We start from the raw sequence: 15,665 nt of genomic DNA, 5'->3' as shown, positions 1-15,665 counted from the left end.
GAAGCTTAATACTATATAACCTGTCTCACAAATATAGACCAGTCAAAGCAGGGCATCAGGTAAGGGTTTGATTGCATTAGTGTTACCTAGTCCTATTTCTTGGGTGCTACAATTCGGTGGTCACATATGACTTTGTGTCAACAATTGGTATAAAAATAGAAGAGAAAAAGGAAAGTGTTCAGATGGTGTAAAGCCAGTAGCCACGGCCACCATCACAGCTGCCTGGTCCATGCATGTTCACATTTGTTTTGGACAGACGGTAATGAAAGAATGGACCCAAGAACTGGTGGGCCATTACCTTTAATCCTAGCTCGCACCCCAGCAGGCAAGAAAATACACACAGTGGAAAAACACTTCTCTTTCCATTCAGGGCTCCCAAAGCCACTGACTCATCTGAGTATTCCTAGAATCAAAAGCCCCACCAGCCTTATTCACCTCTGTTCCGCATCTCCTTCTCTCTGCACAAACTGGCTTCTCCTTCAGCACTCACTATCTTGGCTGCCTCTCCTCTGCAATGCTGATAGCAGGAACCAAGCGAGAGAGAGACACTGGTCTGCCTTATTTTACAGTGTAGAAATTAAAGCCTTTAAGCCAGTATACAAATAAAGAAGTCTCTCATACAAAGCCACTTATCTGAGGCATAAAGGGGATTCCTCATAAGAGTGCACCACTCCCTATCATGTAACAGTCAAGGGCATGGGGAAAATCTTAGTTTTGATAAGATCTTTGTATTAAAAGGATGTTGAAAAGATCTTAGTATTAAAAGGGTGAGAAGGCCAAGCCTTAAGCTATAAGGACTTTGCCAGCTTATAGCCTGTCTCTCACACCCAATGCAAACTATATACAAGCAAACATATACATCATATTACAAACTTATTTGACCAACAGATGATAATCATGGAAAGAATTAAATTATCAACCAATGCTTATTAAAGATTTTTTATGTGTCATGCTCTGCACAAGATGTTATAGAAATATTTCTTTTTTTAATGAGTAAGACTTGCCTTGCCTGTGGCATTCCAGTGGATAGAGTATCGAACTGGAATGCTGAGGTCACTGGTTCAAAACTTTGGGCTTGCCCAGTCAAAGTACATACCACAAGCCAGCAGTGAACAACAAAAGTGAAGCAACTATGTGTTGATACTTCACACTGCTGCCTCCCCAGTAAAATCAATACATAAAATATTTTTAGAAAAGGACAAGACTCAGTTCTTGCCAGGAAACTTTGAAACATATTTATTTCTGAGTGATAGTCACAATTGTTATTCAAAGGAAGAGTGAAGTGGAAAAGATGGTAGAATGAAGCAGATGAAAGTAAGAATATTGATGACTATGCAGTGAAGTGGAAACTAAAGTTTGTGTGAGGCTATACCATGTCATGTTTTAAAAGAAAATTTTATTTCTTATATAAAAACTAACAAATGTTTGTACTCATCTCTGTAGTTTCATAACAAATAACCACACATTTAACCAGTTCCAATAACCCTTTTACTCTCTCACAGTTCTGTAGGTTAGAAGTCTGGGCTCAGCTGTTTTCTCTGCTCCAGGCTTCACAAAGTTGAAACCAATGCAACACTAGGCCTATATTCATTTCTCCAGGCTCTGGGGATGAATCTGCTTCCCACCTCATTCAGATTGTGGGCAGTATTCAGTTCCTTGTGGTTGTAGGACAGGTGTCCCTGTTGCCTTGTTGGTTGCCATCATGGAGTTGTTCTCAACTAATAAAAAATAACTGCATTCCTTAGCTCATGCACCACTTTCTACATTTTCAAAACCAGCAATGATTAGTTGAGCCTTTTTCACATTTAGAATCTTTCTGTCCTATCCTTCCACCTTACCTCTTCTGTCTTCTTCTGCCATATCTCTCTGGCTTTTCTGTTTTTCTCCTTTTTTAATGGCTCATGTGATTAGATTGTGCCCACCCAGATAATTCAAGATTATCTCTGTGTTTTAAGGTAAACTACTTAATAGCCTTAATTGTATTTGCCATGTTCCATTATAGCGGTACCCAGATTAGTGCTTGATTGAATAACCAGGGTACAGAAGTACTGGGGAACATCTTTAGAATTCTGCAAATATTTATAATAATGTTCAACAGAGCTGCTGCACTATAAAAAGGCAGATATGTTTCTTCGATATGAAGACCATATGTCACAGATTCTCTCACGGTTGAAATCTTGCAGATAATGAACTGAAATCATGGGAACTGCTGATCACTTACAACTGTAAAGGTTAACACAATTTTGCTGGTTAAATGTCAGCCCCATTTGGAGCCAGCAATCACAGATGTTGACTATGTGGGTAAAAAAAGACAATACATTTTTGGGGTGATGATCAGTTAGAAGGGTCATAAATTGCAAGTATGGCTCACTAAAAGTGAATGGGAATACTTGTACAGTAATATAATTGACTTTTGCTTTTGAAATGCCGGGGAGGAAGGACTGCATTACTCAAAGATGGGGCTAGTAACTACTGCCTAGGAAACTGCCTATAAAGTGGAAGAATCTCAGTGGCCAAATGTAACCATATCTGAAAAAGAGAATACAGTATTATCTCTGCAAAGTTTCAAAGTTCCAACCTCTTAAGAAAGTTATTTTTATTTTTGAGTGGGTAATACAGTCTCACAGTTCCAGAAACTATATACATTTGTGTGTGTGTGTGTGTGTGTGTGCATTTGCATGTGGACATGAGAAGTTTTCCTTCTACTCTGACCCTATCTTATTGGATTCCTACCACCAACACCACTCATATTTGAAGTGTCTTTGAAGACCTTTGTTAGTGTCTTCTTTATCCAAGAGTTTCTTTATGCATACAAAATAAAATATTAATATAGTTTCATATCCTCCTTTTATACAAAATACACTATACTCTGTTTTGTGCCTTTTTCACTTACATCTTAGACTTTTTCTCATTAGCACATGAAAAGCTTATACATTATTTACCAACTTCATAGTATGAATCTGCAATTTTTATCTGCATTTCAGAAAAACAAAATAAAATGAATTTTTAACAGCTCAATATTTCACTCCTAGATATATATCTAAAAATAGAGTGTACATGTATACATTACATGAAATGTATTAGAATGTTTCTAGCAGTCCTATTTATAAAACCAAACACTGAAAAGAACCCAAATGTCTATCAACTAGACGAAAAGAGAAATAACTTGCAGTACATCCATATAACAAAATACCACACAGCAGTTAGAATAAAGAATCTGCAACTACAAAAAATAATTTAAATGTATCTTACAAAGAGAGAAACGAGATCCAAGACAGCATGTATCTTATGATTCCATTCATGTCAAGTATAGAACATTTTAGTGTCCATCATTGATGTTTGACTAGAACACAGACATGTTATTTACATATTGTCTCTGACCACTTGCATGCTGCAAGGGCAGAGTTGAGTTGTTATGAGCAGGATGGTATTGTTGAAAGAGTCCAAAGTATATATTTTACTACAAGATCCTTTACTGAAGAAGTTTGCTTACCCTTGTCCTACACAGAGAAAATGAAGACTATGTTTGTCATAATTAGCACTGTATTTAGGTTAGCACTGTATTTAGACTATGTTTGTCATAATTAACACTTTAAAATGTGTAATACATCACATTTTTAAATCAACAAAATATGGTAAATTTTCACCAGTAAAGGAATAGATACATAGTTTTGAAATACTTATATGAATACATATTACACTGCAATTTAAATTAAATTAATTTATCTCAAAGAAGATAAATTTTTAAAAGCTAAGATAAAATAAAAAATTTTAAAATATTACATAAAATATGACATATGTATAAATCTTGAAAGATGAAATAATTCTATATATGGTTGATTGATATATCTATATATAATAAATTATTAAAAACCTAAATTAGAAGAATGATTCCAAAATTCATAATGGCAAAGTAATAAGAGAACTGGGACTGAGGAATGATATAAATAGACTACTATTGTATTTTTGCTTCTTTATTTCTTAAAAAATAAAAATATGAAGAAAGGTGACAACATATGATCACTGTTTATTCTACATAGTACATATGTTTGCTAAATGTTTTTTGTATCATAACGCTAATTTATCAGAAAAACAAAAGCAAAACAGCTATGAAAGTAGGTGCTTGTATTTTTATTTGTTGACAAAAACAATGTGAATGGTAGAAATGTAGTTCAGATCTGCAGTTACCACCAACGAATAAATGTAATTGATAGTAATCAGTTGCATTATGACTATTTATCAATCAGTGAATGATGACCAGTTTATCCCAAGAGAAACACAAATAACAGCCAATAGCTTTTATAGAATACACAATAGGTATATTAGAAGAACTAATGTGATACACAACAAGGAGCTGTTCCAAGACAAATGTGAGACATTGAAACCAAATAAAAACTGAGTTTCCTGATAGAAACTTTATTGCCCCCAATAAATGCACAGATCTTAAGATAGTTGCTGTTCATTACTTATGTATGGCTAATCAAATTCCAGCAACTATGGAATTAGCTTCCCAGAACTTTGATAATTTACTTTATTAGTTTCAGGGACTTTGAAGTTTGTCCATTCTGCTTTGTTTCACAAAGTACCTTGGGCCTCATTTTATTACCCCTTTCCCATTTCTTCTGATAGACTGAAGCTAAGACTAAAGGACTATCGTTGCATCTTGGATATTTGGTTAATATATCCCAGAGGGGCGTAACTTAGTGATAAGTCTCCAATAAAATATGTTTCAAGGCTATTTTTGACATGGACTCTGCTGAGCCATCTTCCAGGAACTCTTCACATGTTGTCATTTAAAATATACTGGATTCCTAGAAGTGATCATTTTTCCATTGCACTAATTCTAGGAATAAGCATATGGAGTCTTATCAGGAAGTATTAATATTGTTGGACTTGAAAGATAACATGGATTAAAAAGTACAAGTTAGACATCTTATCTTTTGGCAAAGAAAACTTCTTAAAGCTTAGCCTTGGTTAAACCAAGAGTAAACATTCTACTTTTACCACCAAGAAGTGGATTGAAGGTAATCTAAGAGCAACTTTTTAAACATAATATTTGAACAAAGTTTTTGGTCTCTGTTTAATAAGGATGGTTAGGAAGAAAAATTATTAATAAAATGAAAACAACTACATTTTAGAGAGTTTAGTGAGTTGTCATGTGAAAAATAAGTCTTACATTGTGGTTAGGGATATTATAACCTTAAAGTTTATTATAAATATTACATTATCTAAAGTGAAAACAGAAGTGAGTTGTAATAACTCATCATAGGAGGAGTTGAGTTGTCTGGGAGGATTTCAGAGGATAGTAATGCAAGTACGACTTGAAAAGTATGAGATTCTGGAAGTCACCTTTAATTCTGCCTTTTAATGTAAGCAAAGAACACAGAGGTTTTCTTTTATTAATTGATTGGCAGACTGACTGATTTTAGAGAGAGAGGAAAGGAGGAGAGATTTGTTGCTCCATTTATCTATGCATTCATCAGCTAATTCTGTGTATGTACTCTGACGGGGGACTGAGCTTGCAAACACAGCGTACTGGGCCGGTGCTCCATCTAACTGAGTTACCCAGCCAAAGCTCAAGTGATTTTTTGTACTCAAAATATTTAACTTATATATATCTTCTTCAATTTCTTTTTTTAGTGTCTTATAATTTTCCAAGAACAGGTCTTTTACATCAATAAAATATCCACACTACCCAACACAATTAATAGATTTAACTCAATTACTATTAAGATACCAATGACATATTTCACAGAAATAGAACACATATTCCCAAAATGTATTTGGAACTACAAGAAAACCCAAATAGCAACAGCAATCTTGGCAAAGACAAAGTTAGAGGAATTACACTACTTGATGTTAAACTGTACTGCAAGGCCATAGTAATAAAAAAAACATGGTACTGGCATTGAAAACAGACATACAGATCAATGGAAGAGAATAGAGAGCCCAGCAATAAACCCACACCTTATGGTCAATTAATATTTGTCAAAGAAGCCAAAAGCATACGATGGGGTAAAGATAGTCTATTCAATAAATGGTGTTGGTTCAAGAAAATATAACTAGGTCACCTTCTTACACCATATACAAGAATAAACACAAAATGGGTTAAAAACTTAAATATTAAGCTCAAAACCACAAAATTTCTAGAAGAAAACATAGGCAGTAAAATTTCAGACATTTCTTATAGCAATACATTTTTCTGATATATTTCCTCTGGCAAGGGAAACAAAAGAAAAAATAAACAAATGAGACTATACCAAACTAAAAAGGTTTTACACAGGAAAGAAAACTATCAAGAAAATGAAAAAAAACCCCTACTAATTGGGAGAATGTATGCACTGATACATTTAATAAGGGATTAATATTTAACATTTATAAAGAAATTATAAAACTCAACATAAAAAACACACAATCCAATTAAAAAATGTGCAAAGGAGGCCCTGGCCGGTTGGCTTAGTGGTAGAGCGTCAGCTTCGCGTGTAGGAGTCCCTGGTTCGATTCCTGGCCAGGGCACACAGGAAAAGCGACAATCTGCTTCTCCACCCCTCCTCTCTCTCCTTCCTCTCTGTCTCTCTCTTCCCCTCCTGCAGCCAGGGCTCCATTGGAGCAAAGTTGGCCTGGGCGCTGGGAGTGGCTCTATGGCCTCTGCCTCAGGTGCTAGAATGGCTCTGGTGGCAATAGAGCAACGCCCCAGAAGGGCAGAGCATCGCCCCCTGGTGGGCATGCCGGGTGGATCCCCGTCGGGCACATGCGGGAGTCTGTCTGACTGCCTCCCCGTTTCCAACTTCAGAAAAATACAAAAAGAAAACTGTGCAAAGTACCTGAACAGACACTTCTTCAATATGGATATGCAAATGGCCAATAGACATATGAAAAGATGCTCAACATCTTTAATCATCAGAGAAATAGATATCAAAACTGCAATGAGATACTGTGCACACCTGTCATAATGGATATCACCAATAAATCAACAAAGAACAAGGGTTGTTGAGGATGTGGAGAAAGAGAACCCTTGTGCACTGTTGGTGTGAATGCACATTGGTGCAGTCATACTTGAAAGCATTATGGAGTTACTTTAAACAATTAAAAATGGAACTGCTTTCTGCCCCAGTAATTTTATTTCTGGGAATATTTTCAAAGAAAGCAAAAACACTAATTTTAAAGAATGTATGCACCCCTATGTTCATTGCAGCATTATTTACAATAGCCAAAATTTGGAAGCAGCCTAATTGTCCATCAGTAGATGAGTGGATAAAAAAGCTGCGCTACATTTACACAATGGAATGCTACTCAGCCACAAAAACAGAAACAAACAAAATCACAGCCTAACTTTTTCCCAGACTGACCAAACTGAACGTAAATAGTATGTTTCTCATAGCTGACAAAGTTGCCAGCAGCATGGATGGACCTAGAGAGTATAATGCTAAGTGAAATAAGCCAGTCAAAGAAAAACAAGTACCATATGATTTCACTCATATTTGGAATCTAAAGAACAAAATAGACTAACAAGGAAAGTAGAGACAGAATCATAGATAGATACAAAGCTGATAGCTGTTGGGGGTTGGGGTTGGGGAGGATTGAGCAAAGAATAACAAAAAAAGAGAGAAAAAACTCACAGACATGGGCAATTGTGTGGTGATTGCCAGGGGCATAGAGGGAGATGGAGGAGGGTATACTGGGGATAAATGGTGATGGATAGAAATTTGACTTGGGGTGGTGAACAATATAGTGTAGTACTGTAGAATTATATATATATATCTGAAACCTGGAAAATTTTGATAAACAGTGCCACACCAATAAATTGAACAAAAGAGAAAAATATAAAATAAAGTGAATGTATCAGTGCAATGTAGAAAAAAGAATAAAGTTCTGTTATAAAAAAAATTGTTCAAGCTCTGTTTGGAAAGGTGGAGTCTGATCAAAAGTTTAACTCTAAAGACATTATTATTATTTTTTTTAGAGACAGAGAGAGAGTCAGAGAGAGGGATAAACAGGGACAGACAGACAGGAACAGAGAGAGATGAGAAGCATCAATCATCAGTTTTTCCTTGCTACACCTTAGTTGTTCATTGATTGCTTTCTCATATGTGCCTTGACCGCGGACCTTCAGCAGACCGAGTAACCCCTTGCTCGAGCCAGTGACCTTGGGTCCAACCTGGTGAGCTTTGCTCAAACCCGATGAGCCCACGCTCAAGCTGGCGACCTCGGGGTCTCGAACCTGGGTCTTCCACTTCCCAGTCCAATGCTATATCCACTGGCCACCGCCTGGTCAGGCGACATTTTTTTTTTGTGGTAGAACACGGATTACTTATTATTGAAAATTAATTATTGACTATTGATTTATTTTTTATTTATTTGTTTACATAACCAAAAATCAGATAGCCCAACCATAAAATGTTTTAGATATTTTATTATTTATTTATAATATTTTATATTTTATTTAGATTTTTAAAACTTCTTGGTAATGTGTATATGTATATATGATTCTACATAAATATTATTCTTTATGCTATTCTAGTTTATGGAAATAATGAAAAAAATGGGTTATCATTGATAAGGAACTTGTAAGTTAAACCAGAACTTTCTATTTGGAAATTTGAAACATACCAAAGAATTGAAAGAATAATATGAGTAACACCCTTATCTTTTCCATTTAGATTCAGTAATTATTTTTATTTTATAATACAGTGGTACCTTGAGATACAAATTTAATTCATTCTGTAACCAAGCTCCTAAGTCAGTCAACTCGTATATCCCACTGCCAATACTGGACCCATGCACCAATGCGCCAACTAGTGGCAGCTTCCCGAATCACGACTCCGTATCTCAGAATTTCGCTCAGACCTCGAACAAAATTACGGGCCAAGTCACAGCTCATATCTTAAAAAATTTGTATGTTGGTCTGTTTTTTTTTTTGTATTTTTCTGAAGCTGGAAACGGAGAGAGACAGTCAGACAGACTCCCGCATGTGCCCAACCGGGATCCACCCGGCATGCCCACCAGGGGGGGGGCGCTCAGCCCACCAGGGGGCGTCGCTCTGCTGAGACCAGAGCCACTCTAGCGCCTGGGGCAGAGGCCAAGGAGCCATCCCCAGCGCCCGGGCCATCTTTGCTCCAATGGAGCCTTGGCTGCGGGAGGGGAAGAGAGAAACAGAGAGGAGGGGGGGGGGGTGGAGAAGCAAATGGGCGCTTCTCCTATGTGCCCTGGCCGGGAATCAAACCGGGTCCCCCGCACACCAGGCCGACGCTCTACTGCTGAGCCAACCAGCCAGGGCCGGTCTGTTTGTATCTTAAGGTACCACTGTATTTGCTTTGTTTCTCTCCTTGGCCCATTTTTCTCTCTTTTTTTTTTCACACATACACACACACTTTTTTTTTTAAATAATTTGAAAGCAAGTTGCAGACCTCATGACACTTTATCTTTAAATACTTCACCATAAATATTAAAAGTATAAGGACATTCTTCATTTTCCTATAATACCATTCTCACAACAAAGGAAATATAAAAGTCTGGCACTATAAAATATCTGTCCATAATTATATTTCCCACTGTTCCTCAAATGACTTACTTTATTAATAAAAACCCAGTTAAAATTTGCTCACTAGATTAGTTTGCTATATCTCTTTAGTTTCTTTTAATCTAAAATGGTTTCTTTTCTCCATGACCCTGAGTGTTTTAAGAACTCAAGACCATATTCCATTCTGGATTTTGATTGCTATTTACTTCTTCTCAAGTAATTATTTTAAAGTAAATCCTCTTAACTATTATATTTGCATAATGTATTATTTTAAAATGTACTTTCCACTGACTTTAGTTATTTTTTTGCATTTACATATTTTATAGGCTTTGTAAAGTAATTATTTTTTTCCTTTTAAACAAAATGATCTATTGCCTACACTGCTTATTAGATTATTTATGGGTTCTAGTGATTTTTGGATTCTGGGGACATGAATCAATTAGAAGCTTAATTTGTTGATACTATTCTAAATTCCTACGGTAGATACCTGCAGACAAACTTTTCAGTAATAACAGTATGAGAGTCAGGGTCTGTAGAAAATCCCAGCCTAACTTTTTTCCCAGACTGACCAAACTGAACGTGAACTACATAGTATGTTTCTTATAGTCGACAAAATTGCCAACTTAAAAGTAAATCTAAGGAACTTTTCTCAGTATGCCTATGTGAACCTGGCCAACCCACCCAGAAAGAATGTAATAACAATGACATTTATCCACAGCCAAATAATAATCTTTCAAGGAAGTTGCTAGCACTCTAGGGTAGTGAGCATCTTGATATAGTAGAGGTCTAACTTACATGCAGTACAGGATCATGTCATCTAGTTCCTGCTCTGATCCCTCTTAAACACTTATTTATTCTTCCTTTGGCTCTGCATTATTAGACTCTGATCATCCTTAGGTTTTAAGTTTCTTCATAACCCTCACTGGTATTCTAGCTCAGTCCCTTCCATGCCCTCACCAATCTGACACCTGTAATCCCCATACTCACCCCCATGTCTAATCCATTATTTATTTAATTTTACTCTGTGAGATAGAAAGATATTTATATGCATGCTTGTAGAAGTGAATTCTTGAGACATCAACCAAAAGAACTATTTCAGTTGATGTCCCTCTTAAAAATGTGATACCACCTTTGCCACAGGCCTGTAACAAGGGGAAAGAGAAAACTCCACCTGTTCCTAAGGAAAGTGCTGGCCTGCTAAGAGGAAAGAAACAACAGCTGTGGGAATTCCCACCCATTGCTGGAAAGAGTCTACAATCTAGGGCACAAACCTCCTTGAACAAATGCCAAGCCCTTTCCCGCAATCCTTGTCCTGGCTCTACATTCTTGTTATTCATTTCAGGGCCCCACCCTCAGATCCTCTTATAAAAGCCTAGTCTTTTTTGACTTGACCAACCATCTCAGATACCTGCAATACAGGTAAGTGAGAGCTGAGAGAAGGTGAGAGCCATGGCAGGGGTTGACCTCACACATTTGGGGGAAAGTTCTAGGAGGATGCTCATCTTCAGAAAACATAGGCGCTCTGAGACTCAGATAAGGCTGCACTGGGAGGTCTCAGGGATCATAAGGTGTACAGATCTGCATTTATTACCAGAATAACAGAAAAGGATAGATATCACCAAGATCAACTTATTCCTAGGGCACTAGCCAAAGCTAGGGGCAAGGAGGAGAACAGATCTCTCCTGCACGCCCTGTCTCTGACCACACTTCTTTAATAGTGTCTGATTGCTTCTTCGTGTCACAGACAGGATGCTGCCTTCCATGGCTCTCCCCAGCGTGTCCTGGATGCTGCTCTCCTGCCTGATGCTCCTATCTCAGGTGCAAGGTGAGATTTCCCTGCCTCTGGCACTGGGTTCTCTGTGACTGCTCAGGGCCAGGAAGAGGAGGAAGCCTCCTGTGTGATGCATGTGGCAACGGTGAGGTGTATCCTCACACAATGAAACTGCCTGCAATTCCTCCATCATCACTCCTTTCTTTGGGACAACTCATGGTGGGAAGCATCACAGTGATTAACAATGGACTGGAATAATTTCCTTCTTCTTTTTTTTTCTTCGGTGAGAGGAGGGGAGGCAGAGACTGACTCCTGCATGTGCCCCAGCTGGGTTCCACCTTGCAAGCCTGCTAAGTGGTGATGCTCTGTGCATCTGGGGTTCTTGCTCTGTTGTAACAGGAGCCATTTTTAATTTTTTTGCACCTGAGGCAGAGGCCACAGAGCCATCCTAAGTGCCCGGTGCCAAATTTGCTCCAATTGAGCCATGGTTGCAAGAGGGAAAGAAAAGAGAAGAGAAGAGAGGAGAGGAGAGGAGAGGAGAGGAGAGGAGAGGAGAGGAGAGGAGAGGAGAGGAGAGGAGAGGAGAGGAGAGGAGAGGAGAGAGAGGTGAGAAGGGGAGGGGTGAAGGGGTGGAGAAACAGATGGGCACGTCTCCTGTGTGCACACGCCGGCCAACACTCTTGTACCGAGCAAACTGGCCAGGGCTGATAATTTCCATTTTGTCAGTGGTCTCTGATTTATGCAGGCAAAATCAAGAGAGAAAGCATTCAGTGTCAGTAGATAGATAAGGAGAAGAAGAATGATTGGAGGACCCAGTGTGAGAACAGTCAGCTCAGAGTCGGGAAAGTGTTGAAATTTTGAATAAAGGGTAAGGGTAGACCAAAAAGAGATTGTCTTTCATTTAATGGGGCCGGTTCAAGATCAAGAAATCCAATTGTGAAGTATTCAAGAGTTTGATGTCACTTTCCCAAACATTGGCCTCACAGATATTCCTCAAGGTTATTACCCAACACCCATTTACACTTCTCATTTCTCTCTATCCCTCTCCTTTATTTCCTTCCACCCAGGTGAAGAGTCCAAGAAAGAAAATCCCTCTCCACGGGTCAGCTGTCCCAAAGGCTCCTATGCCTTTGGCTACCACTGCTATGCTTTGTTTAGGACACCAAAATCCTGGGACGAGGCAAATGTGAGTAGATGCATATATATTTAGAGATGATAAGAAAAAGTACGGTACCTTAGACATGGGGCAGGGATTCCATTCTCTAGATTTTCTTGGGGGTGAGAGTGAGCACCCTCATCTTTGGCACACACATGCATCTTCTAACCCACCCTAGCCCTGCCCTTCCCCCACTACATCTCAGTGTCTTCCTTCCTCACACAGTTGGCCTGCCAGAAGCGACCATCAGGATTTCTTACGTCTGTGCTCAGTGGAGCTGAAGGAAGCTTCTTGGCTTCTCTGGTGAAGAACCATTTGAACAGCTACCCATATGTCTGGATTGGGCTCCATGATCCCACACAGGTGCTATAACATCTCATGTCTGTTACCTTTTTAGCTGCTCTGTTTACCGAGGCTTAGTACTAGTTCCATGTGTCTCTGCGGGATACATGATACAGAGCCCTGGAGCTCAGAAATTCTAGGGTACATTTGGGGTAAAGGGAGGACCTTGAGGTCAAGAGCTGGGTTTTGTGGAGGATCCTAATCTCCTGGTGAATTTTATCTATTTCTTTTTAAGTGTTTTACACAATTTGCAAGTGAAGCCTTGTAATTTAGTTCTCTGAGTTTCCTGAGTCTACACAAAGTGTGCTGAGGGAATCCTAAATGAAGAGAAGATGCATGTTTTTCTCTATGTAACAGACACTGTCCTTGAGGTTCAGAGGACAATTGTAAAGGCACTAGTTATTGTTCAATCAGTAATATGTTACTCTGAGTTGTACCATTGTTTTTTATTTTTTATTTTTTATTATTATCTTTGAAATTTTCCAAGAGGAGTAAGTTGTTTAGGGAGAATTTCCCAGAGGAGAGCTCTGTGGCAACATCTGAAATAGTAGACCAAATTCTACAATGTTGAAGGGAGGGACAGGTATTCAACAGAGAAGATTATGCAAAAACTCTAATAGCTATTTAGCCTTACCTGGCTCCATCCTCTGTCTCTAGGGCTATGAGCCCAATGCAGGTGGATGGGAATGGAGTAACAATGATGTGCTGAATTTCCTTGCCTGGGAGAAACATCCTGCCACCATCGCAAACCCCGGCTACTGCGGGACGCTGTCACGGAGCTCAGGTAAGAGACAGAGGCGCTATCTTCTGGCCAGCCTTTCTATCCCCTTGTCCTCCATTTCTGGGACCTGACCTTTAGGAATCCTCCTGAGCTAGAAAAAGCAGTATAATTTTGTCTTTTCTTCTTTATTTGAGTTGCCTTTTCTTAAAGTGGGGCCCCAATGAAGATGAGGGTTAGGCTTTGAATCCTTGCCCAGAGTCGGGAATGCTTCTTTTTTGGGTCACAAGCCCCACAAACCCCATTCACTTGAGCTCTTCTGTCTCTCCAGGATACCTGTCATGGAAAGATTATTATTGTTATGAAAAGCTACCCTATATCTGTAAGTTCCAGGGTTAGGTCAGGTGGGAGTCAACGACCTGAGTTTCAAATGCAGCTCATCACAGACATGGGACCAACTGAGAAGATTCACCCAGGAAGAGAATATTCTTCCCACACCTCAAACCTGACCACCTCATTCTGATCTTCCCTCCTCCCCACACTCATTTTTGGCTCTTCTCAGAATTATATAACTTGAGATTTCAAAGAATAATAATAAAAATTTAGTCTACAGTTGCCTGTCTTGTGTGTTTCATTCTCATTGACAGACACTGAAGAGGAGGAAATTGGTGGGGTAGGAAACTTTGTGGGTCCCGTACCTGTGAAATTGACTAAATACACATCCTACGTTTGTGATGAAGTGTGTTAGCCCTGCTCACATAGGAGTTAGGTTGCGTGTGAAGACATAGCTCTTCCACCACTCTGTTGCTCACACATTCCCAAAGGCCGAGTGATACGACACAACTAGCCCTACTACTTTCTTAAACTTATTAGATGAAGCAACTGGTTTAATATTTTAAGTTGTTTTTAAATTTAAAAAATCTAATCTATTACAAAAGTAAAATAAGAATAAATAAGTTAGATAAAATATAATTAAAGTATATACCTTTTTAAATTGAATTTATTGGTGTGACACAGGTTAACAAAATTATAAAAGTTTCAGGTACACAATTCTACAACACATTTCTTTACACCATATCATGTGCTTACCTCCCCATCAAGTCAGGTCTCCATCCATCACCATTCCTACCTTTCTCCACCTCCCCAACCTTGATAATCACCACACGGTTATCTGTGTTCATGAGTTTGTTTTCTCTCTCTCTCTCTCTTTTTTCTTTTTTTTTGCTCAATCACTCCTAATTTTTAAATTAGTTTTAACAGATATAAAAATAGTCAAATTGCTATGAAATTTTCTAAAATCTGTTAATTTCTGTAGTTACCATGCCATGATTGGCTAGTGAATTGTTTGACTGGGAGCACTGGTCCATTGAACTATGTGTTGCTCTGTCCCTAGAAGTCAGTTGTGAGAATGGACTCCAGCAGGTCCTCTGTCTTTGAGCTTTGAAACATTCTGTCCTCAGTTAGGTTGAAACTTGGATGACTTCAATGTCTGGCAGAATTCGTATTGATATTTTTTAAAACTTCCTAATTAGCAGACAGTTAATAAGTCTGGTAACACCTTCTTTAAAAAAAATTGTATGAGGTGCCATGACCCAATGATACCTCAGTTTGTACCAGCAACATCTGTTCCCTTTGTTGACCCCCCTAGGACTCTTTCTAAAGAACATGTAATTCTGGTATTTTATCAGTTGTGTTTGAAATGTAACTTGACACTTAGCCCATGTATAATTTCACAAAAAGATTTATGTGGAGATTTGGAAATGCCTATGTAAAATTTTCTTATATAAACTTTGGTTGAAAAAATATTGCACTGAGGGTTTATACACACACTGTGGAGTTTGGTTAATTAAAAATCAAGAGGTGTTCTATCAAGAAAATGTTAACCAGACTTGCTGTCTGCGAAATATGCCTGTTATATCTTAATCAGAATTTATCGTGAGGATGATAAAAGTTTTCTAGCTGTATAATGCTTTGCACACATTTATTCTTCAACTTTATCCTTCCAAAGATTGTCAAGTGCTCTGCCTCTTTCTGCTGCCAGCTTCCCACAAACCCTTACCCAGACTCTTAAACCCATACAAATCACCTTCGTCTAAAAATCATTTATTCTCACAAGTAAAAAGAATTCTCTTGTTATATTGATGAAGAAAAAAAAATG

The 15,665-nt window shown here is 38.3% G+C and overlaps 1 protein-coding gene and 1 non-coding gene across 2 annotated transcripts; both read left to right on the top strand.

The window, feature by feature from the left end:
* Nucleotides 1-6,440: 6,440 nt before the first annotated feature.
* On the top strand, nt 6,441-6,516 carry TRNAA-CGC (transfer RNA alanine (anticodon CGC)). Its single transcript has one exon. It is a non-coding gene; the product is annotated as a tRNA-Ala (tRNA).
* A 4,681-nt stretch (nt 6,517-11,197) lies between these two features.
* On the top strand, nt 11,198-14,119 carry LOC136397855 (regenerating islet-derived protein 3-gamma-like). The gene is made up of 5 exons (XM_066372343.1): nt 11,198-11,345; nt 12,359-12,477; nt 12,673-12,810; nt 13,447-13,573; nt 13,839-14,119. Exons 1-5 carry the CDS (start codon nt 11,270-11,272, stop codon nt 13,904-13,906), a joined length of 528 nt encoding a protein of 175 aa, XP_066228440.1. The 5' UTR covers nt 11,198-11,269; the 3' UTR covers nt 13,907-14,119.
* Nucleotides 14,120-15,665: the final 1,546 nt, after the last annotated feature.

The sequence above is a fragment of the Saccopteryx leptura genome, chromosome 3 (genome assembly GCF_036850995.1).
Source record: "Saccopteryx leptura isolate mSacLep1 chromosome 3, mSacLep1_pri_phased_curated, whole genome shotgun sequence".
NCBI classification, from domain to species: Eukaryota; Metazoa; Chordata; class Mammalia; order Chiroptera; family Emballonuridae; genus Saccopteryx; species Saccopteryx leptura.
The sequence above is the reverse complement of the archived record's forward strand: the minus strand, read 5'-3'. Positions and strand labels throughout refer to the sequence as shown.